Source organism: Gracilinanus agilis, chromosome 1, assembly GCF_016433145.1.
Source record: "Gracilinanus agilis isolate LMUSP501 chromosome 1, AgileGrace, whole genome shotgun sequence".
In the NCBI taxonomy this organism is placed as follows: domain Eukaryota; kingdom Metazoa; phylum Chordata; class Mammalia; order Didelphimorphia; family Didelphidae; genus Gracilinanus; species Gracilinanus agilis.
Window position 1 is genome coordinate 113,155,690 of NC_058130.1, and position 24,372 is coordinate 113,180,061.

Consider the following 24,372-nt stretch of genomic DNA (forward strand, 5'->3'; position numbering starts at 1 on the left):
GAAATTGAGGAAAAATTAGAAAAAATATAAATAATGTGAGAAAATATGGAAAATTATGAAAGATCAATTAGTTGGAAAAATAAATCTAAAAACTCACCAAGGAAAACAATTCCTTAAAAATTAGAATTGGGCAAGAGGAAGCTGATAACTTCTTGAGACAACAAGAAATTATCAAACTATATCCAAAGAATTAAAAAATGAAAGAAGATAGGAAATATGTAAATACTAAATTGGAAATACTAAAAATTAAAGGTGAGATTAACAAAATTTAATGTAAAAAACAATTGAATTAATAAAAAGAATTGGTTTCATGAAAAAAAAAGTAGATAAATCACTGGTTAATAAGACTTTAAAAGAGAAAAGAAAACCAAACCATGAGCATCAAAAATGAAAAGGGTGAATTGACCACTAATGAAGATGAAATCAAAACAATTATTGGGAGGCATTTTGTCCAATTATAGGTCCACAAATTGAATAAATTAAGTTAAATAGATGAATACTTAGAAAGATATAAATTGCCTAGACTAAACAGAGGACAAAACAGAATATTTAAATAAGCCCATTTTAGGAAAAGAAATTAATCAGGCTATTAAGAAAACCTACAAAGAAAAAAGCATCACACCCAGATGGATTTACAAATGAATTTTACTAAACATTTAAATATCATATAATTCTAATATTAAATCAATTGTTTAGAATAATTGATAAAGGAATCCTATCCAACTCCCTTTATGAAATAAATAAGGTACTGATGCCTAAATAGTGGGAAATTATTGTATTATTGTTATGTTACATATTATGATATGTATGTATAAAATAAATGGCAATGCAAAAAATCTTAGGAGAAATGGATTATTATATTATTAGTCTTAGCTAAACAAATTTGACAGTCTTTTTATATAGTACCAGTTATCATTAACATCACCACACTGGTAATTATCAAAGATTAGCCCTTTTTTAAGCATCTGTCAAAAATCAGAATAAGCTATTCAAAATAAGTAAATTTTCTCCAAGTTATTAATATCATAATACTAGCATTTATATAGCACTTTAAGGTTTGCAAAGTTTTTTTACAAAAGTTAACACATTTTAATGTCCATAGGAGGAAAGTGCCATTGTTATCTCCATTTTACAGATGAGGAAACATAGGTAAAGAGAGGTTAGGTAACTCATTCAGGGTGTTTTAGCTAGTAGGTATCTGAGGCTAGATTTGAACTCACCTCTTCCAGACAAAGGTCCAGTGAGGTATCTCTATTCTTATTACTTCCTGAGTAATAAAACAGGATGAGTTAAGAACATACTTCTTGAAAACTATATTGAAAAATAACTTGTATCCCTAGAATAACAGTAAAGGACTACACATATTCATGGCATGGTCTTTTTTGCCTAACCAAACATTTGTGAGTCCTACTGCCCCAAGGGGCCACAAAATAATTATGATTGACCTCTATTGTACTTTAGAATGTGGTGGACTGAAGCTTTCAGTTCAAAGCCTGTTTTGATGACTGTAACTCAGAACAAAAGCACACATAGAGCTGGAAGCTAATATGCTTGAGGAAATGAAATGGATCAAAGAAATATGACAAAGAAATGTGGAAAGTCAGTGGTAAGAATACAGCTGATGAGAAACGTTAAAGTAAAATATAAGTTGTGGCTTTATTTCTATATGTTGCTGAGCAAAATATGAATGGATAGCAAAATAAGAAATCAAAATGATAAATTATTTTTAATTCTATGATATAACAGTGTAATGGAAATATTCCTAGATGAAGAGTCAGAGAAGGCACTGGATACAAATCTTATCTTTGCCACTTGTTGCAAGTGTGCAAACCTTTTACATTTTCTAAGTCTTAGTTTATAATAGCTATAAATGATGGCTTAAGGTAGATAACTTCTCAGGCTTCGAATGTATAAAATCTCTTCCTTTTTTGTGAATGCAGGCACAATAGAAAAATTACAATTAATGAAGAACTTGCATAATGAACTCTCATAGAATGAAATTACTTTCATTAGTCATTATTTAGCATTTGCTGAGTACACACAATGTGCTAGACAATGGTATAAAACATATCAAAACTCAAGGCTAATGGTTAATTTTTAGAAACTCTTTTGATGTGTTAAGAACCTGGAATGAGGACAGTAACAATTATGTTAAGAAAAGTGTCAGCATAGGCACAATCTACAAATTCACTAATTACTAAGGTACATTTTTAAAAGTTTTTATTGAGGCTTTGTATAAATGAAAATGAGATGAGCTGGCCATTTATTGAGAATGAAAAAAATGAATAGAAAAGTGGTGGACTGGCCTCTTCAAAATAAAGACAAGGAAGACCTTAGTGTACTTCCTGAGTTTTCTTTTATAAAACACATACAGGAGGTGTTAAGGATGTAAAAATGGGGAGGGTTTGCCATGTATATGAATGAAGAACATGCTTATACCCATGAAATTAGGATGCCTTCAGAAACTTAAATATTCAAAGTAAAATATATAAGACTGTTGATGGCCTGCCATGCATGTCATCATTCATTAGGGAGTATAGATAAGTTAAAACAACCAACCATTCTAATGGCTATACAAAAATTAAAAGACAATTCCTTTTGATATTAGACTGTCATAACTTCACATATAATCATATATGTTATTTATATATGCATTCAAGTACCTAATGAGATCCACTGATTAATATATTACTTTTTTGTGTGTCGTATATGCTTTTAAAATTCTATTTATATAGTGTAAAGAAATTTATAACTTTGAATTGATTTTTGGATGTTTAAACTGTATTTAGTGTAACCACTGACTAGGTGTCTGTGTAAAGACCAACCTAAATCCTCAGATTTCACCTTGCCAGAAAGGTGATCAGCAGGTAATGAGTATTTTTGGCCACTACCACTTTTGAATGATCATCTACTGAGGCAGAGAGTGATCAAACTAGTGCTGGAGAAGAAAGTACCCACCCCAAGGAAGGATCTTTGAAATGTTGAAGTAAACAGAAAGTTAAAAATATATCTAATTTTAAAATTCAAGATAAAAATTAGCAATTGGGGGAAACTCTCCCAGAGTAAATCCAATTTAAAAGGGAGTTTAAAAGTTCAGGTGAGGAAACTTTCTCCATAGAGAAAATCTGAGTGGAGAGAGTGCTTGAGAATGAAGAGCTTTTACTCTCAACAAGAAGGGAGTATTGCTTCAGGCTATTCCAAAGGGAAGTTGTTCCAGGAAGATCAAAGAAGAACTAACTGTTCTCTGAACCAAGAAAGAAATAAAGCAAGTGAATCAGGACATCGTGGCGCTTAATAATTGAGAAGCAAAATGTGTTAACCCAATAACGAAATCCAAGATTTTGCTTAAAACAGTTGAGAAGAGGCTGAACATATAAAGTCAAGTAAAGCTATCTCTGACTAGTTATAAACAAAGTACATCTTTTTGTAGTTAGGAGTTTTTTTGGGGTTTTTTGTTTTTTGTTTTTTTTGCTCCCAAAGTTTCACTACCATGTTAACACATTTTCCTACTCAATTATTAAAAGCCACAATGCCATGAATTCAATTGGTCTATTTCTTTCTTGGTTTTCAGAATTCCCAGTGTCTTCTTTAAATTTATTAGAGCACTTAGCAACCTTAACAACTTGGAAGCAATATTTTTCTTTAGTTAGCATTCTTTTGGTTTATACTTCTGTTTCGAAAGTATCATGGAGTATTCACAGAGTCATAAAATTTTTGACCTGGAAAGGACCTTAGAGATCATCTGGTCTGATACTTTCCTCTTAGCGATATAAGGATGGTGCAGAGAGGTAGAGGGAGTTAACTAATTCAGGTTTAATTTTAGAGAGCGTATATATAATCTAATGGACACTGGGGTCAGGATGTTTAATTTCTGCCATTGACTATACTAGTCATGTTACCATAGGAAAGTCAGCTGGACTCTTAGTGTCTCTAAGAAATTTTAAATGTCGCCAATCCACATGGAGATAGGAGGTAGTCCACCCTAGGAATTCCTCACACGGATGAAATTACATGTAGAAGCACAAAAATGTTTCCTTTAATAATAAATAATTTTAAAATTCAAACAACCATGTGATATTTTTCCTTAAGATTCTTAATACCACATTTCACCTCTATGGATCTTAATTCCTCCATCTATAAATCATGGTTATAACTCTTATTTGTAAGGTACCTTCTAACATTATCATTCTATTATTCTAAAGAAAATAAACAAATGGTTTTTTGAGTGCTTACTATGGATTTAATATTGTAAGGAATTAAAAGGGGTATAAAACACTTTCTGCTTAAAAGCTACAAATAGTTGATAAGACAATGTATAAATACATAAAAGTTAAAAAACAGTATGAATTGAAAAACAATTCAAAACTACAAGAGATGTAATAAAGCTACTTCAATGCTATGAACAACTGATATGGAAGTAGAGAAAGAAGAAATAATTGTAGGCCAGGGTGGTTCTGAAACAAACAGGTGACTCTAGAAAACAGGTATGATTTAAATAAGAAGAGAGGTGACTGGGGAGACAGGGGAAGGTATTCAGATAGACAGCACAACATAGAGGATTGGAGTGGGCAACGAAGCTAGAGCCAGACAAATTAGACTCTTTGCTGCAATCTAAAGATTCTGAACCTGATCCAGGTAGTTATTGGGAGTCACTGGATGTTTCTGAGCAGGGTTGCCATGGTAAGGCCTGTGTCCTGGCAAGATGATTTTGGCTTCTACTGTGTGTTAGAAGAGTTGGAGAAGGGATAAACAAGAATTAGGGAGGGGATTATAGAAGCCCATAGGAGAAGTAGCGTCATTCTGAGCTAGGATAGGTGGTTGTATTTGTGGACTGAAGATAGACATGAGCAGAAGATAGGAGCAATAAAATGAGGTAATAGCTTGAATATGACAGTGGAACAAAGTATGAGTTGCCCAATGGAGGTCTTGGGTAACTGCGAAGACAGGAGGACGTTTAATAGAAAAAGAGAAGTCCAGAGAAGGGAAGAGGAAGACTTAGAGGGAAAGATTATGAGTTTTGTTTTGGACATGTTGAGTTTGAACTTCCTTCAAAACTTCCAGAAGGTGATAATAGAGAAAAGAACTTTTGACGGTTGCCTCTTGCCTTTAGGATAAAATACAAATTCCTCTTTGGGGCAACTAAGACCTTTTACAAACTGACTCTACCTTTCTAGGATACTAATTATTTCTCATCTAAGATAATCCATTGATCTCTTCTGTGTCCTTGTACAGGCTGCTAAGAAGAAACCATATTCATGTCAATAAGTGTGACAGAAGGCCAATCTCTTGGCACATGAGTGGCATTCACAGTCTCTTAAAAAGTAGGAAGGGAGTTAGTTCAGAGATCATTGAGTTTAACGTATCATTTTGAAGATGAGGAAACTGAGGAACAAAAAAGTGAAGTCACTTCTCTAAGGTTGGATGAATGTCAAAATCAGGATTCAATCCAGCTAATATGATTATTCTTTAAAAAATTACTCTGGACTTAACATCACATAAAATTCATGCTCACTAATACAAAACAGAATATAGTTATAATAAACATGTTAAACATCTACTATGCTATTAGACTATGTAAAGTGCTGGGGATACAAAAATAAAGGCAATGCCTATCCTCAAAGAGCTAACCATCTCATAGGAGAAGGTAATTGGTATGAGGACATGATGGGGAGTTCCAAAAAAGTCCAAAAGCAATGAATCTGTTGGGAAATATGAAGAAAATGGTGCTGAGCCCTTTCCTTAAACAGAGATTCTGAGGCCTGTAGCTCGGCCCTCCAGTCAGTCTAATCAGAGAGCGTCAGAGGTCACTGATGAGTTGCATTCTGTTCTACTTGTCCATTTTTCTTTCTATTTCTCTTCGTGTTCTCTTCTGAACATTTAAAAAAAGGCTTCACTTTGCTTTCTTTTTTAGAGGATTAAATGAGGAAACCTATTGCTTTATCTTATCTCCTTCCTACCTTCCCAACCAAAAAACTAGGGAGTGAGGAGGGAGAGGAAAAACTCATTGAAATAAATATACTCAATCAAGCAAAACAATTCCAACATTGACTATATCTAAAAATCACACATCTCACTGAACATCTTGAGTTCAACACTACTATGTTTGAAGATAGATGGCATGCTTCATTATTGGTCCTTTGTAAGAGAAGTTGATTACTACATACTGATGAAAGTTATTAAGTCTTTTAAAGGTTTTTTCCTTTAAATGTTGTTGTATAAATTATTACTCTGGTTTTGCTCACTTCAAACAGGTAACAGTTTATACAATTTCTCCATAATTGTTCCTTTCATCATTTTTTATGGTACAATAATGTACCCATTATATTTCTATACCAAAATATGTTCCACCATTCCCAAATTGATGAATATTCCTCTAATTTCTAGTTCTTAGTTATCAAAAAAGACCTGCTATAAACATTTGCCTGCAAATGGATCCTTTTCCCCTTTCTTTGATCTTTTTGAGGTAAAAGCTTAATGGTGGTATCAATGTGACCAAGGATTTACATGATTTAGTGACTTATGGTGGAGCCAATTCACAGATACACAAACTATGCTTTAGTGTGCCTCTTTTCACATTTCTTGGGTCACTTTACCAATTTGGCAAGTATGAGATGGACTCTTAATAGCTCATATAATTCTAAATTCTGTGAGCTTTTCCCTTTTCAAAATTACCTTTGATTTAAAAGATAAAAACAACAATAAACTTTAAAAAAGGAGCAAGCCAACAAAGCTGAATCACACAAAACAGCTTGAATCAGCTTAAGGAAAAGAATGGAAGAAATTTTTTAACATGTCATAGAAAAGCCATTCAAAGCCATACATGTTTGACCTCAAATACTGATGCAAAAATTTTCTCTTTACTTTAATAATTCCTCAAGAAAAAGTGGACATGAGTACATAAAGGACTCACAAGTAAATGTAAAACTTAGTTATAAAAAACCTACGTTCTTATATTTATTTACATTATTGCTAACTTGACTCACTTCTGGGTACAAACACATTTTAATATGAGTCAATAAATGAATGTCAAGAAGAAATTCTTTCTCCCTTATAAGTCATATACGTTTTATTGCAATAAAAAAACCAAGGAATCACAAAAAAATTAGCTAACCTATAAATCTCATAATGGGCATATTTGTCATCAGAGAAAAAAAAGGTTTAAATCTTTACCTGGTTTCAACAGGACATAAACAGAACTATGGTAAAGAATTCCCCAAACATATACTGCAAATCTGGAGAATTATTTTATTAGTTTTAAATGATCACAAATTTTATCGTGGGTTAAAATTTTAAACATAAAATGATTCCTGAAACTGAATTTTAATCATATAGATGAATCACAACATGCATCTTTAGCTAGGCATGTATTATGGATAAGTCTAGTTTCCTACAGAGAATAATCACATGTTCTAATTACCATTTTAGTTATACACATAATTAATAATATTCTGTCTTAATGGGACACATTGAAACTTCAGACAGTTGCATGCTTTAACTATGCATATTGCCAAATCCTACTGTCAGTTGTGCTGCCAAACACAAAGAAATCATGATGTTATGTTTTAGCACTAATAACAGTATTCATATTTTAAAACAAAATGCAATAAAATATTTGATTTTCTCTTGAAAAGTATCTTCATACTAATAATTTTATATTACTGGGTAATCCATTTGCTCTAAATTATTCATTTTAACCAATGATATTACTAAAAATAAAAACACAAAAGTAAATGAGACATGATGATTCACATGCAAAAAGGATACTATGACAAATAAAAACATAGACTTACTGAGTGTAAACTTTCATTTTCACGTAGACAAGCTGTTTGGAGCTCTGATTTCAGGGCTGAAATGTGGTTTCTATGAGATGTCATTTCTTTCTCTAATGTAGCAATTCTAGAACTTGCAAGTTGGTAGACATCTACGAAAGTTTTAATCATTGCCTAAAGAAATACAAACAGTATAACAGATAATTCAAATAAAACTGTCCCCCAAAAGGAGAATCTCCATAATTTAAAAGTAGAATAATGAAAATCTAAAAACAAGTTTTGATCTTTCCTGAAAATAATAAAATAAAACATAAGCTTTTAGATTGAGATCACTTGTGTCTATTTTCAGAAAGTTTGGATTGCAGTCTTTGAAACTTTTTTCTAAAGTGGGTATTTTAATAAGATGTACTTTGATGTATTGTTTTCAAATTTGGAATGCAGTATTAAAATTGACATACTTTTTTTTACTAGAATTAACTTCAAGTTACAGTTTAACCTAAATTTTTATCTTAAGAGACATACAGTAGATTCATGAATATATTAAAATGAGCTGAGTTGGTAAATTTTTAAAATTTACCTGGAAAAAAGTGTGGTTTTTTTTAACAAAAAGAACATATGCTTAACAGAAATAACTTCATTACAATGCAGTGAGGAAAATATAATTGTGTTCATGTTTATCACAGAGTAATATTCTTGCTATATAATAGTGATCAAGTTGCTGATAAAGTTAATAGCACAAAAGACTTTAAATGAATTCACATTTTCTTTATATGAAATCTAACAGTAATATTAAGGATATTGGACTTAATTACAACAGACTAAATTATGGTTTTTTTTTACTTTTTGCTTCTGAAATAACCAGCAGTGCATTTTAGGCAAAAATACATAATCATCACCATCAACAACATCATCATCATCACCCATGTTATTATAGTAACTAGATTTGCTTAAGATTTGCAAAGCATTATTATTTAATTTCTCCTCATAACAACTCTAAAAAGTATCTGCTATCATTATCATTCCCATTTTACAGATGAGAAAATGGTGACAGATAGAGGTTAAGTGACATCCCTGAGATCAGAGACCTGCTGTGTCTGACACCATATATGAAATCAAGTTTTCCTGACTTAGGAGTCCAGAGATCTATCCATTGTGCCACATTAAAAATATGAAACTTACATTTCTAAATATCTACTAAAGGCTCAAATAAATTCACTACCTTTAAGAGATCCCATTATCTGGGTTAAGATGACAGCAGAGTAAAAAGCAGCTGCTTAACCTCTCCTAACCCACACATAGAGGACTCCTCAAGAGGGCATAAAAACAAATCCAGACAAACAAAGGGACCGCACAACATGGTGCAGTGTTGAAGGTACATGGGATTAGGGCATTTTATTGCTATAAAGGGGTAAAATAGCTCTCACTAAAAAGCAAGTTGAGCAACCCCCTCCCCTCCACACCACCTACAGTGCCAAAGCCAGCTCACAAGAATTAGAGCAAGTTTGGGGCATTCATTAAGTTCTTGGCAGCTCACCAGGACCTGTTCCTGTGAGCAGCAAGACTTAAGACCCCAAGAGGCTAAAGAACCAGACTTTGAACACAGACCTTGAGCTCAGGCGCAGACGCAGGTGCAGACTCAGGCGAGGATATGGAAGTTGAGTTCAGGCATGAACCTTGGGTGGGGACCTAGTGCAGAGGGGTGCAAGGCTGTGGAAGCAGCACCCTGAGACTGTTAAAGGAGCTTCAGGCAGAGGAACAAGCAAGGGGACCACCAAGAGGCTTGACCCTGAGAACAAATAGATCTGAGACCTCAGGAGCCAAAAGAGCGTAGACAGACCCTGGGCATGAGGAAGAAGCTGAGAGGGCGCCAGACAAATAATTGCAAGCCAGTCACAAGAACCCCAGAAGAGAAAGATCAAGAAGAAATCTTTAACACTCAACAACTTTTACACAGAAAAATATCCAGACAGCAGAGCAAACAGAAGAGGAGAAGAAACAAGTAATCATATCCAAACCTTCCCAAAGAAATAAAAATTGGTCACAAGCTCTTGAAGAGTTCAAATATGAAATAATAAGAAATATGGAAGAAATTGGGCAAGAGACGTGGGAAATAGCTCAAAAGAAAATTAACAGGTTAAAAGACAGAAACTCCCAATTGGAGAAAGATGCCTCCAAATCAAAAGAATTGATAAGCAAATTGGAGACCAAAATCAAATAGCTAGACAACAACATAGACCAAATCAAAAAAGAAAATCAAAAGGTTATAGCAGAAAACCAGTCTCTAAAGACCAGAATTGAGCAAATAGAAGCCAATGATCTCTCAAGACAGCAAGAACAAATAAAGCAAAGTCAAAAGACTGATAAAATAGAAGGAAACATAAAATATCTCACTAAGAAATTGACAGATCAAGAAAACAGGTCTAGAAGTGACAATTTGAGAATCATTGGTCTTCCTGAAAAAGTAGAAATTAATAGAAATTTGGACTCCATACTAAAAGAAATTTTTCAGCAAAATTGCGCTGAAGTTCTACAACAAGAGGGCAATATAGACATTGAAAGGATCCATAGATCACCCACTACACTAAAGCCTGAAAAGACAACCCCCAGGAATATAATAGCGAAATTCAAGAGCTTCCAAGAAAAAGAAAAAATATTATAAGAAGCCAGAAAGAGACAATTCAGATATCAAGGAGTGCCAATCAGGATCACATGGGATCTGGCAGCCTCCACACTAAGAGACTTCAAGGCTTGGAATATGATATTCAGAAAGGAAAGAGAACTGGGTCTACAACCAAGGATCACCTCCCCATCAAAACTGACTATATACTTCCAGGGGAAAGTATGGGCATTTAACAAGATAGAAGATTTCCAAGTATTTGCACAAAAAAGACCAGGACTAAATGGAAAGCTCGATATCCAAACACAAAAATCAAGAGAAACATAAAAAGGTAAATAAGAAACAGAGAGGAAAGAAAAAACACTCTTATGTTTAAATTTGCCTCTTTAAGAGCTTTAATAAGATCAAATTATTTGTATTTCTATATGGAGAAATAATAGGTGTAATCTTCAAAAACTGTATTCACTATTACAGTTATTAGAAGAATTATTCACAGGGCAAGTTTGGAGCACTAAATGGTCTAAGATGAGACAGGGGGTGGGTAGGAAGGGGAAGAGTAGGGTGAATAGTAGATGGCACCAAGAGAAACTTGAATGAATAAGAAAAATAGGATATTCTATACCACACAAAGAGGGCATGGGAAAGGGAGGGGATGAATACTATTATAAAAAAGGAGAGGAAGAGAGCATTCAGAGGTAATATTTAAAGCTTACTCTCAGCGGAATTAACCCTGAGAGAGAAGAGTAGATATATCCAATGGGATATAGGATTCTATCTAACCCTACTGAGAAAGTCAGAAGGGATTAACCAAGGGGAGCAGGGGATTGGGGAGGTCAAAAAAGGGAAGGGAGAAGAGGGGGAAGGGAATTCATTAGGCCTTAAAAAATAAAAAGAGGGGAATAATAAGGGAGGGGGTGGAAAGGGAAGTAAATCAAGGAAAGGGACACGAGGAACTAGCCTAAAACAAACCACTGGTTTAAAAAGGAAATAGTGTAAGAAGAAGGGGTAGAAATAGGAGAGGATACCAAAATGTTGGGGAATAGACAACTGATAATTATAACTCTGAATGTGAATGGGATGAACTCACCCATAAAACAGAAACAAATAGCAGAGTGGATTAGAAATCAAAATCCTACCATATGATGTCTACAACAAACACATATGAGGTGGGTGGACATACACAGGTTTAAGGTCAAGGGCTGAAGCAAAATGTTTTGGGCTTCAAATGAGAAAAAGGCAGGAGTGGCAATCATGATTTCTGACAAAGCCAAAGTAAAAATAGATATGATTAAAAAAGACAGGGAAGGTAATTACATCCTGATAAAAGGCATTATAGACAATGAGGAAATAACAGCACTCAATATGTATGCATCAAATGGTATATCATCCAAATTCCTAAAGGAGAAACTGGCAGAGCTCAAGAAGGAAATAGATAGTAAAACCATACTAGTGGGAGATCTAAATATCCCTCTTTCAGACCTAGATAAATCAATCCAAAAATAAATAATAAACAGATAAGAGAGGTGAATGAAATCCTAGAAAAATCAGATTAAATAGATATAAGGAGAAAAATAAATAGGGACAAAAAGGAATACGCCTTCTTTTCAGATGCATGTGATGCATTCACAAAGATTGACCATGTAATAGGGCATAAAAAATTGCAAAGAAATGCAAAAGGTCAGAAATAATAAATGTAACCTTCTCAGATCATAATGCAATAAAATTAATAATTAGTAAGGGCACATGGACAAGAAAATCAAAAACTAATTCGAAATTAAATAATGATTCTCCAAAAACAGTTATTTAAAGAAGAAATCATACAATCAATAATTTCAGTGAAGAGAATGACAATGATGAGACGTCCTACCAAACTCTGTGGGATGCAGCTAAGGCAGTACTCAGGGGGAAATTTATATCCTTGAGAGCATGTATAAACAAATTAGAGAGGGGAGGGCAAAGATCAGTGAACTGGGCAGGCCAATTAAAAAACTAGAAAGGGAACAAATTAAAAATCTCCAGCTAGATTTTCTGGAAGATGGCGCCTTAGATGGAGCGAATCTTAAAACCTCTGCACCCTTACATACCAAGCTAGAAAACAATACGCTTTGAGAAGAAAGAGGACCAAATCTAATAACGGGACAGAGCAGGGGGAACCCTACTGCAGGCGAACTAAAGAGGTATGCCAAAAAAAAGGCTTCAATTCTTGAACTGTCGGGACTGAGGGAGTAGAAGGGGAATCCCAAGACACCTCCCCAACGTACTGTGCAGAGTCTCCAGCAGCCTGGTATTGTGAGGAAGACTATTTAGTTGTTCTGTAGGAGACTTAGCAGGAAGAGCTGGAGAATTCCACATGGAATGGGGAAGCAGGAAGTGGCTTGCTCTCTTTCTGGGAAGGACTCCATGGTGGTTGGGACAAGTTGCAACTGACCCTGGGAGACCTCAGAGCTAGTGGAGTTACTGTACCCTGATTCCCTGGGATCCTGGAGAGTGGTGAAGATTGAAAGCAGAGGACATCAATCCTGCAAGACAGCACTGAGTAGGGAAGTGGTCTGTGATCTGGTGGAAATCTTGCAGACTTCAGTACCTACCTGGCTATATCAGTTCTTGAGGAGTTGATTCCTGTCATTCTGTAATATCCCTGGAAGAGTTGTGAGATCCCAAGTTCAAGTCCTCTTCCCCAGGTCCTTAGCCAAGCTGTCAAAGCCTGGCAGAAGCCAGGTTGGCTAGGGATCTTACCCTTTTTGACTCTAGTCCTGGATTGTTAGCCATAGTTTACCTAACCCCCTTTCCAATCCCATCATATTATTATTAAACTGATTCCCTGTGTGTTTTTAGTAATTTTGGTCCTCATTGTGTGTATGTATTAATCTGTATTTATTCCAGGCTGGGTGGGGCTGAGTGACAATTGGTCAGGGTTAACTGTCATTTCAGTCAGTGGTCTTTCCCTTGTACTTAAAAGTGGTTCCCAGACTTGTAAATTCTCACCCATTCTCCCTTCCTGTCTCCTATCCACCCCAGTGAGCCCACAAGTAATATTTAAGGCACCTTCCCTAGTTTTTCCCCATTATACCGGGAAATCTCAGGGTGGGTGGACTAACCGGTCCAGAGAGAGGGCCTTGCTGGCACAGGGGTTGGGGAGTTAAACACAGGAACTGGAGAGGTGACTGGAGGAGAAAACCAGAGAAACACAGCAAAAACGCTCAGAAGATGGTGGTATAGAGAGAGCCAAACCCCAGACCACAGAGAGCTTGGCTTCCTCATCCCAGATAAGAGAATGCAGGGCTTCAAGAGGAAAGAAAACCAGATCAAACACAGTGGACAGTGCAGGGGCACCCAACTGCTGGAGGGCTCAGTTCAGCGAAAATGCTCCTTCTTGTCCCCCCAACATTTTTGTTTGTTTGTTTGTTTTTCCCTCCTCTCTAGGTTTTAGCCTCAGGACAGATTAAGCATTAATATTAGTCCAGTCAATACAAGATTAATCCCAACAATTGGACAGAAAAGAAGTCTTCAGAGGGCAGAGAAAGTAACTAAAACCTCCATTGACAGCTGAGGGAAGATCTTTCAGCAAAGGTCATTAAATATATCTGTTCAAACTAGCAGAACAAGGAAGGCAAAAATATGATGAGTAAGCAACAGAAAAAGAGAAAAGAAATGACAATTGACAGCTTCTTTCAAGGAAGCAAAAAGAGAGCAAATGAAATAGAAAAGAAGAAGAGGAAGTAGTTCCAGCGAACTGTACACAGGCTTTGGAAGATCTCAAAATTCAATTAACTGAAGAACTTCAGAAAATCAAAAAGCAATCAAGGGAGGCAAAAGAGGCTGAAGGCAATTTGAAAAAAGGAAATACATGAACTAAAACAAGAAAATAAAGTCTTAAAAGCCAGAATTGGCTAGCTTGAAAATGAAGCAAAGAAAATCAGACCAGAAGGAGAAGGATGACCAAAAAGCCAGGGATGAAATTCAGTCTGTAAAAAACAGAACTCAACAACTAGAAGCAAATGACTTCACAAGGCAGTAAGAATATATTAAACAAAATTTAAAAAAATGAAAACTTTGAGGAGAATATGAAACACCTCATTGATTCAACCAAAGATCTAGAGAACAGAGCTAGAAGAAACAACTTAAGAATTATTGGTTTACCAGAACATCATGATAAAAGAAAAAGTTTAGATAGCATCTTATAAGAAATTATCAGAGAAAATTCCCCTGAAGTTCTCGAACAAGAGGGAAAAGTGGAAATTGAAAGAATCCACAGATCATCTCCTACATTTAATCTACAACTGACAACTTCCAGGAATATTATAGCCAAATTCAAAAACTACCAGACCAAGGAAAAAATATTACAAGCTGCTAAAAAGAAGTCATTCAGATATCAGGGAACCACAGTTAGGATAACACAGGATCTGGCTGCATCTACATTGAAGGACTGGAAGGCATGGAACTCAGTATTCCAGAAAGCAATAGAACTGGGTCTACAACCAAGAATCAACTATCCAGCAAAAGTAACTATATTATTGCAGGGGAAAGTATGGTCATTCAATAAAATCGAGAAGTTCCAAACATTCATCAAGAAAAAACTGGGCTTAAACAGAGAGTTTGCTGGCCAAACCCAGAACTCAAGAGAATCAACATAAGTTAATTAAGAGAATTGGGGGAGGAGAAAAAAATTATTTTCTTTAAGGGACACAAGTTCAATCAATTTGTATCCCAAGAAGAAAAGAAGATATTGGCAAATATTAAAAATTGTTATTAAAAACAGGGTAACTAGAAGAAGTTTACATAGAGGGAACAGGAACAAACTGTAAAGGATGAAATGGCAAGATATATATATATATATATATATATTTGTGTGTGTATGTATGTGTATATATATACATATATATATTTGTGTGTGTATGTATGTATATATGTATAAATACTTATAAAACTGGGGGGGAAGAAGATAATAATAAGAAAAATAGGGAAACAAACAAAAAGGAATAAATTTATATTCCATAAAGAAGATCTAGGGACCAACAGGGAAAAATAACAATACACTGTGAGGGTAAGGAGGTTAGAGAGAGGAAAGATTCAATACTTAAGTGCATTGAAATCAACTTAAAGAGAGAAGAACAATCAGATCCGTTGAAGCATAGAATTGATTCATGCCCTATAGAGGAGAAGAAGAAGAGTGACTAATGGACTGGTGGGGAAGGAATCAATACAAGGGAGGGAGAGGGCTTGGGGGGAGTGCAGGTAGCTTTAAAGAACAAAAATGGCGAATAAGAAGGGGGGGGAGAAAGGGAAGTACAACAAGGGAGGGGATTATAGGAACTGATTAAAAACAAAACACTGGTATAGAAGGAAATAGTAGAATCAAAATGTCTGGGAATACACAGTTGATAATTATAACTCTGAACATGAATGGGATGAACTCACCCATAAAATGGAAGCAAATAGCAGAGTGGATTAGAAACAAAAATCCTACCATATATTGTCTACAAGAAACATACATGACACAGACAGACAGACAGACATAGAGTGAAAATGGGAGGATAGAGGAAAACCTTTTGGGCTTCAAATGAGAAAAAGAAGGCAGGGGTGGCTATCATGATCTCTGACAGAGCCAAAGTAAAAATAAATAAAGTTAAAAGAGATAGGGAAGGTAACTACATCCTAATAAAAGGCAGTATAAACAATGAAGAAATATCAGTACTCAATATGTATGCAACAAATGGCATAGCTTCCAAATTTCTACAGGAGAAGCTTTTAGAACTCAAGGATGAAACAGATAGCAAAACCATACTAGTGGGGGACCTCAACCTTCCCCTATCAGATTTAGATGAATCAAACCAAAAAATAAATAAGAAAGATATAAGAGTGGTGAATGAACCCCTAGAAAAATTAGAGTTAATAGATATATGGAGAAAAATAAATAGGGACAAAAAGGAATACACCTTCTTTTCAGCAGCACATGGAACATTCACAAAGATAGACCATGTAATAGGGCATAGAAACATGGCAAACAAATGCAAAAAAGCAGAAATAATAAATGTAACCTCATATCATAAGGCAATAGAAATAGTTATTAGGAAGAATATAAGGAGAAGCAAACCAAAAACTAATTGGAAATTAAATAATATGATTCTCCAAAATAATTTAGTGAAAGAACAAATCACAGAAACAATTAATAATTTCATTGAAGATGATGAAAATGATGAGACATCTTACCCAAACCTATGGGATGTAGCCAAAGCAGTTCTAAGGGGGAAAATTTATATCATTGAGTGTATATATTAAGAAATTAGGGAGGGCAGAGGTTAATGAATTGGGAATGCAACTTAAAAAACTAGAAAATGAACAAATTAAAAATACTCAGATGAAAACTAAATTAGAAATAATAAAAATCAAAGAAGAAATTAATAAAATCAAAATTAAAAGAACTATTGAATTAATAAATAAGACTAGAAGCTGGTATTTTGAAAAAACAGATAAAATAGACAAAGTACTGGTAAATTTAATTAGAAAAGGAAAGAAGAAAAGCAAATTAAGAGTATCAAAGATGAAAAGGGAGGCCTCACCTCTAATCAAGAGGAAATTAAGGCAATAATTAAAAACTATTTTGCCCAATTATATGGCAATAAATATAGCAATCTAGGTGATATGGATGAATATTTACAAAAATGTAAATTGCCTAGATTAACAGCAGAAGAAATAGAATACTTAAATAATCCAATATCAGAAAAAGAAATTGAACAAACCATCAAAGAACTCCCTAAGAAAAATTCCCCAGGGCCTGATCGACTCACAAGTGAATTCTATCAGACATTCAAAGAGCAACTAATCCCAATAGTATACAAATTATTTAATATAATAAGCAAAGAAGGAGTCCCACCAAATTGCTTTTATGATACAAATATGTTACTGATTCCAAAGGCAAGTAGATCAAAAACAGAGAAAGAAAACTACAGACCAATCTCCTTAATCAACATAGATTCAAAAATCTTAAATAGAATACTAGCAAAAAGACTCCAGCAAGTGATGAAGAGGGTTATCCATCCTGATCAGGTGGGATTTATACCAGGAATACAAGGATGGTTCAACATTAGGAAAACCATCCACATAATTGACCATATCAATAAACAAAGCAACAAAAAAACACATGATTATCTCAAGAGATGCTGAAAAAGCCTTTGACAAAATACAACATCCATCCCTACTGAAAACATTAGAAAGTATAGGAATAGAAGGACCTTTCCTAAAAATAATAAACAGTATATACCTAAAACCATCAACAAGCATCATATGCAATGGGGATAAATTAGAAGCCTTCCCAAGAAGATCAGGTGTGAAACAAGGGTGCCCACTATCACCTCTATTATTTAACATAGTACTAGAAACACTAGCAGTAGCAATTAGAGAAGAAAAAGAAATTGAAGGTATCAAAATTGGTAATGAGGAGACTATCAAGTAAATTTTATTATTATTTTTATGCTAAATAAGATTTTTTGTAATTTCATTATGATGACATTGAATAAGTATATTAGTTAAGGTCGGGTTGAGATTTTAATTATATTGGCTCTGTTCATTCATGAACAATGAAAATTTCTCTATTTAAATCTGACTTTATTTCTGTGAAAAGTATTTTATACTTATGTTCATAAAGTTCCTGGGTTTATTTTGACAAATTTATTCCCAGTTATTTTACTTGTGTATCTCTCTCTATCTCTTCTTGCAGAACTTTATAAGTAATATATAACTGCTATTGATATATATTGGGGTTATTTTATATCCTGCTATTCTACTAAAATTGATAGTTTCAATTTTAAAAATTATTTACTTGAATCTTAAGAATTTTCCTCAGATACCAATACTGACTGCAAAAAAAAGACAGTTTTATTTTGTCTTCACCCATTCTGTTTCCTTCCATTTCTTTTTCTTCTCTTATTACTATTGCCATCATTTCTAGTATTGTGTTTAACGATATTGGTGATAATAGGCATCCTTGTTTTACTCCTGATCTTATTTGGAAAGCTTCTAGTTTATCTCCATTATAATAATCCTAGTAGTTCCTCTAAAAAGTGATTTTAATAAAACATAAATCTGTTCATGCTCATTGACTTTGGGTGTTATTGAGGGAGTAAAATGTACGTATGAAAATATTCATGGAAGCTTTGTTTGCAATGATAAAATAACTAGAAACAATTCAAATGCAATGAATGGGAGAAATGACTGAATAGACAGTAATATTTTAATGTAATCAATTATATTGTGTTATTAGAAATGACAACTACTGGAAATATAAAGCAAATAAGGGAAATATATGAAGAGATGATAAAAGAAGAAAGGAGAATAAGAATAATACATGATTACATTAAAAAATAACCACAAAATCAAGAGAAACAAGTATCAAAATAAAACAAATCCAAAGAGAACTCAAAGTCAGAGTGTTTATATTAGCACACATATATAATTTACATACTTTTAAACAAATTGTAAACAATGTGAAGTTTGTAGTTTTGCACAAAATTTTTTATTCACTTGTTTAGGTGAATGTTTTTTGTTCATGGTGGTAGTTATCAAGTATGTAATTGTTTTTAAGTTACTAGAGGCGATAAGTGGATCCATGGACAGAAGTAAGCTGGAAACAGGTCCTGGGTTCAAATTTGGCCTTGGATACTTTCTAGTTCTGTGACCCTGGGAAAATTACTTAAGCCCAATTAGCCCTTACTGATCTTCTGTCTTGGAGTTTAAGCTTAATATTGATTCTAAGACAGAAGGTAAGGGTTTCCAGAAAAAAGTTAAGTATAGAAGAAAATTGATTTTCATACAAATATTTCCCATATATAAGAAAATGAGCTTATGAGAAATTTCATTGATAATATTCTGTAACAATCACTACTGGGTCTAAGCTATAGACCCTGTGATCAAGGCTTCAGTGAGAGTGTTTAGACAAGAATGAATGAAAAGCATTTAGTTAAGTGCTTAATATGTACAAACTTGTATGTAATGCAAGTGATAGTGGTGGTCATGGAATATAAATACACAAGTTATGACAGTCCTTGTTTTCAAGTAACTTAGATTTTAATGAAAGAAACAAAAATTAAGAATGGTGCCTGGAAAAGGGTACTTTGATTTAGAAACTAACAGATGGAGAACAGCAGTACAAAGGAGTTGACTAACATGTTTTTATAGTAATGGTAGCATTGAGTTAATTATGGTTCCAGAACCTGAAAAGGAAGGAGATTGTTATATATACTTTGGGAGGAATGACTCACCTTCAAGAGATCACAAATATATGATCATTAATACTATGGTTACTTTTAGCACTACTAATAATAGATACCTGAAGTTTTATAGACTCAAAAATTATTTTATCCATTTACAATGTAGTCTACAGAGTGTCCGTCACATCAGAATATCAAACCAGAAGCATACAGTGGCCTTGCTCAGCTATTAAGTATCATCAAGGTTAAATTATGGTCCCTATTAATGATAATAAAAATGGTACTAAACCTCAGATACTGAATGTGGAAAACAATGAAACTCAACAGAAGAATTTAATCATTGTCTTTGATTTCATGTTGGATGTGATGAGCAAAAGGAATGGTGCACAGTGGTGAAAAGTCTAAAATAGATTTGCCTAAAATTAGATTAAATGCCAACCTCATAAATGTACACACTCTCTCTCTCTCTCTCTCTCTCTCTCTCTCTCTCTCTCTCTCTCTCTAATGATCTACTATCACTGGATCACAAGATCATGGAACCAGAACTGGACCATACCTCAGGGATCACTTAGTCCAACCCTTTCATTTTCTAAATGAGCAAACAGAAGCCCAAAGAGAGAAGTCATGAAGGGAATAAATGGTAGAATCAGGATTCAAACTGAAGTCTTCCAACACCAATTTGGTGATCATTCTATTATATACATTTGACTATTTAGGTACCTTGTTTTGCCTAAACGAAGTAACTTTTAGATTAATATGCCAAACTACATCTGTGTTTCATTATAAACATTGCATTTAAAGGGAAGTTATAGACCATCCAAAGAAGAACAGGAAAGGGCAGGTAGGGGGCTCAGTAGATAAAGCACAGGCCTGAAATCAGGAAGACCAAAGTTCAAATCTTGCCTTGGACACTTTCTAGCTCTGCGGCCCTGGGAAGGTCACTGAACCCTATTTGCCTAATCATTAAAGTGAGCTGGAGAAGGTAATAGCAAACCACTCTTGTATCTCTGCCAAGAAAACACTGAATGTGATCCAAAAGAGTCGCACATGACCAAACTGACTGAATAACAAAGTTCATGGAAAAGGCAGGAGGGAGGGAGATCAAGCGTCCACTCACAGTGATTCAGCTGAGGGGTGAGAATGTTTCTTTCTCTCTGATGAGAATTTCACCACCTTCCCTTTCTGCCCCAGGTAGACTCCTTCTTCACCCTCAATCTCATCTCCACTTTCCCTGGCTCTCCCTCTTCTCCCAGGCCATCCCTCCAGCCCCACTTACCTCCCTTAATTTTTTTTTTTTTTACATTCTTTTAAACCCTTAACTTCTGTGTATTGGCTCCTAGGTGGAAGAGTGGTAAGGGTGGGCAATGGGGGTCAAATGACTTGCCCAGGGTCACACAGCTGGGAAGTGTCTGAGGCCGCCTCCCTTCATTCTTGATGGATAGAATGGAGAAGGAGAGGCAATAAGGAGCATTTAGAGAGCACTTTACAGAGCACCACGAAGAAGTACGTTGATAGATAATCAGAGTGGCTAACATTTCTATAGCTCTTTGTGGTTCAGCCACAGCTGTCTCTTGGAGACCACTAGGACTAACCATGCCAGTCTTGGGGTTTTCCTGGCAAAGATATTAGAGTGTTTTGCCATTTCCTTCTCCAGTAGATGAAGGCAAGCAGAGTCTCTGTGACTTGCCCTGGTCACACAGCTAGTCATCTGAGACCAGATTCAAACTTAGATCTTCCTGACTTCTGGCCCAGCACTCTATCCACTGTGCCACTTAGCACCTTCTTACTTTTGCCAAGAACTGTGCTAAGTACTTTACAATTATTGTTTTTTGATCCTCATAAAAGCCCTATAATGTAGGTGTCAGTATAAAGCCACTTTACAGGTGGAAAAAACAACTAAACAGAGGTTAGATGCTTAATATAGGTCACACAGCTAGTAAATGATTGAGGCAAGATCTGACTCTGAGCTTCTGACACCTGGTCTAGCATCTAATCTACCACATCATCAGGATTATGAGGATGAGGAAAGGATCTGGAAACCCTGACACATGGGGAATGACTGAAGGAATCTGGTCTATTTATCCCATCAAAGAAAGTCTTAACCAAGTATTTGGAAGCCTGTCATGTTGGCAGAGCAATTTATCTTATTTATAAACCTGGAAGGCGAAACAAGTGGTAAGAAGTTACATGAAGATAGGTTTGAGCATGAAATATTTCAATAAAATATTTATTAAATGACTTCTACATTCTATCAGGTTCTGGGATGCAAAGACAGTGAGACACTAACCCCACTCTCAAAAATAAACACAGTACAGAGTTGTTGTTTTTTAATGCAAACTGTATAAAAATGTTTTGTGAGGTATTGAGCACCTGTCCTTCAGGGGCTCAATGATTACCTATCAAAAAGGCCAGTAAATTTCTAAATTGGGTTAGAAATAGGGCCAGAGTATTAATAAGATCCTTTATCACAATAATATTTTACAATTATGTGATAGACAGGAAATGGAATTGAGACTGATTTAGTGTAGTATGGCTAAACTTCAAACTAAAGGTTCAATCTTCTCTCAAAAGTAAGGAAGCAAAAAATTTAATTTGGGAGGTTCCGGGTTAAGATGGCGGCAGAGTAAGAAGCAGCTCTTAACCTCTCCTGACCAAAACACACAAAACTCCTCAAGGGGACATAAAAACAAGTCCAGACAAACAGAGGAACCCCACAACAGGGCACAGCGTGGAAGGTACGTGGAATCGAGGCATGTGCATGCTATAAAGGGGTGAAACAGCTCTCACTAAATCGCGGGCTGAGCAACCACCCCACCAACACCCCCTTCACACACAACACCTATAGCGCCGAAGCCAGCTAAAAAGAAATAGAGCAAGTTTGGGGCACCCATTGAGTCATTGGCAGCTCCGGGGCCTGTTCCTGAGAGCAGCAAGATTTGGGACCCCAATAAGCTAACGAACGCACATAAAATCTGAGCTTGGGAGCAGAACGCTGAGAGTGAACTCAGGGCTCAGAGCCCAGGCTCAGAGCGCAGGCACAGGCAGAGGCGTGGGTGGAGGCAGACACAGCCACGAGCTAAAGCTCTGAAACCCTGAGTGGGGAACCAGTGCAGACGGGTATACGACTGTCGAAGCAGCGCCCTGAGACTTGTAAAGAAGCCTCCTGCCGAAAATCAAAAGATCATAGCCGAAAACCGAAAGATTATAGCCGAAAATCAATCCCTAAAGGCTAGAATTGAGCAAGTAGAAGCTAATGATCTCTCAAGACAACAAGAACAAATAAAACAAAGTCAAAAGACTAAAAAAAATAGAAGGAAACATGAAATATCTCAATGAGAGAGTGACAGACCAAGAAAACTGGTCTAGAAGAGACAATTTGAGAATAATTGGTCTTCCAGAAAAACCAGAAATTAATAGAAACCTGGACTCCATACTAACAGAAATAATTCAGCAAAATTGCCCTGAAGTCCTACAACAAGAGGGCAATATAAACATTGAAAGGATTCATAGAACACCTGCGACATTCGATCAAGAAAAGAAAACACCCAGAAATATAATTGCCAAATTCAAGAGTTTCCAAGCAAAAGAAAAAATCTTACAAGAAGCCAGAAAGAAACAATTCAAATATCAAGGAGCACCAATCAGGATCACACAGGACCTGGCAGCCTCCACGCTAAAAGATCACAAGGCTTGGAATACGATATTCAGAAAGGCAAGAGAGCTGGGCCTGCAACCACGGATCAACTATCCATCAAAATTGACTATATATTTCCAGGGGAAAGTATGGGCATTCAAGAAAATTGAAGAATTCCAGGTATTTGCACAGAAAAGACCAGGGCTAAATGGAAAGTTTGATATCCAACCACAAAAATTGAGAGAAACATGAAAAGGTAAATAAGATACAGAGGGGAAAGAAAGAAAACTTATAATTTTTAAATTTGCCTTTTTAAGGGCCTCAGTGAGATCTAATTATCTATATTCCTATATAGAGAAATGTTATGTAAAATTCTCTGTAGTGAACTCTATTCACTATTATAATATTCACTATCATAATAATCAGAAGAATAATTCACAGGGTGAGGGTGGAACACTAAATAATCCAAGATGACATGGGGGATGGGAAAGAGGGGGTGAATAGCAGGGGACACCAAGAGAAACTTGAGTGAATAAGAAAATAGGATATTCTATTACAAAGAGGGCATGGGAGGGAGAGGGGACAAATACTATTATAAGAAGGAGAGGAAGAGAGCATTAAGAGGTAATAATCAAACCTTACTCTTAGTGTAATCAACCCGGAGAGGGAAGAGTAGCTATACTATCCATTGGGACATAAAACTCTTGTCTAACCCTTCTGAGAAAGTTAGAAGGGATAAACCAAGGGGAGCAGGGGAGTGGGGAGGTCAAAAAAAGGGAGGGGAGAAGAGGGAGGGAATTCATAAGGCCTTTAAAAACAAAAAGAGGGGGAAAAATAAGGGAGGGGGTAGAAAGGGAAGTTAATCAAGGGAGGGGATAAGGGATAGCGGCTCAATAGCAAACCACTGATTTAAAAGGAAAAAGTATAAGGAAAAAGGGGGTAGGAAGAGGGGAGGAATCAAAAATGTCAGCAAATGCACAAATGATGATTATAACTCTGAATGTGAATGGGATGAACTCGCTCATAAAACGGAAGCAAATAGCAGAGTGGATGAGAAACCAAAATCCCACCATATGTTGTCTACAAAAAACACATATGAGGCGGGCGGACATACACAAGTTTAAGGTTCAGGGTTTGAGCAAAATC

The 24,372-nt window shown here is 35.4% G+C and overlaps 1 protein-coding gene across 1 annotated transcript in view; it reads right to left on the bottom strand.

The window, feature by feature from the left end:
- The window catches only part of CCDC171 (coiled-coil domain containing 171), a 508,587-nt gene that overhangs the window by 54,368 nt on the left and 429,847 nt on the right, over positions 1-24,372 (bottom strand). The window contains exons 24-25 of the mRNA XM_044685358.1: positions 7,791-7,943; positions 2,177-2,179 (exon numbers count right to left, since the gene is read on the bottom strand). Coding sequence (XP_044541293.1) covers positions 2,177-2,179; positions 7,791-7,943 — 156 coding nt within the window. The remainder of the gene's footprint in view (positions 1-2,176; positions 2,180-7,790; positions 7,944-24,372) is intronic.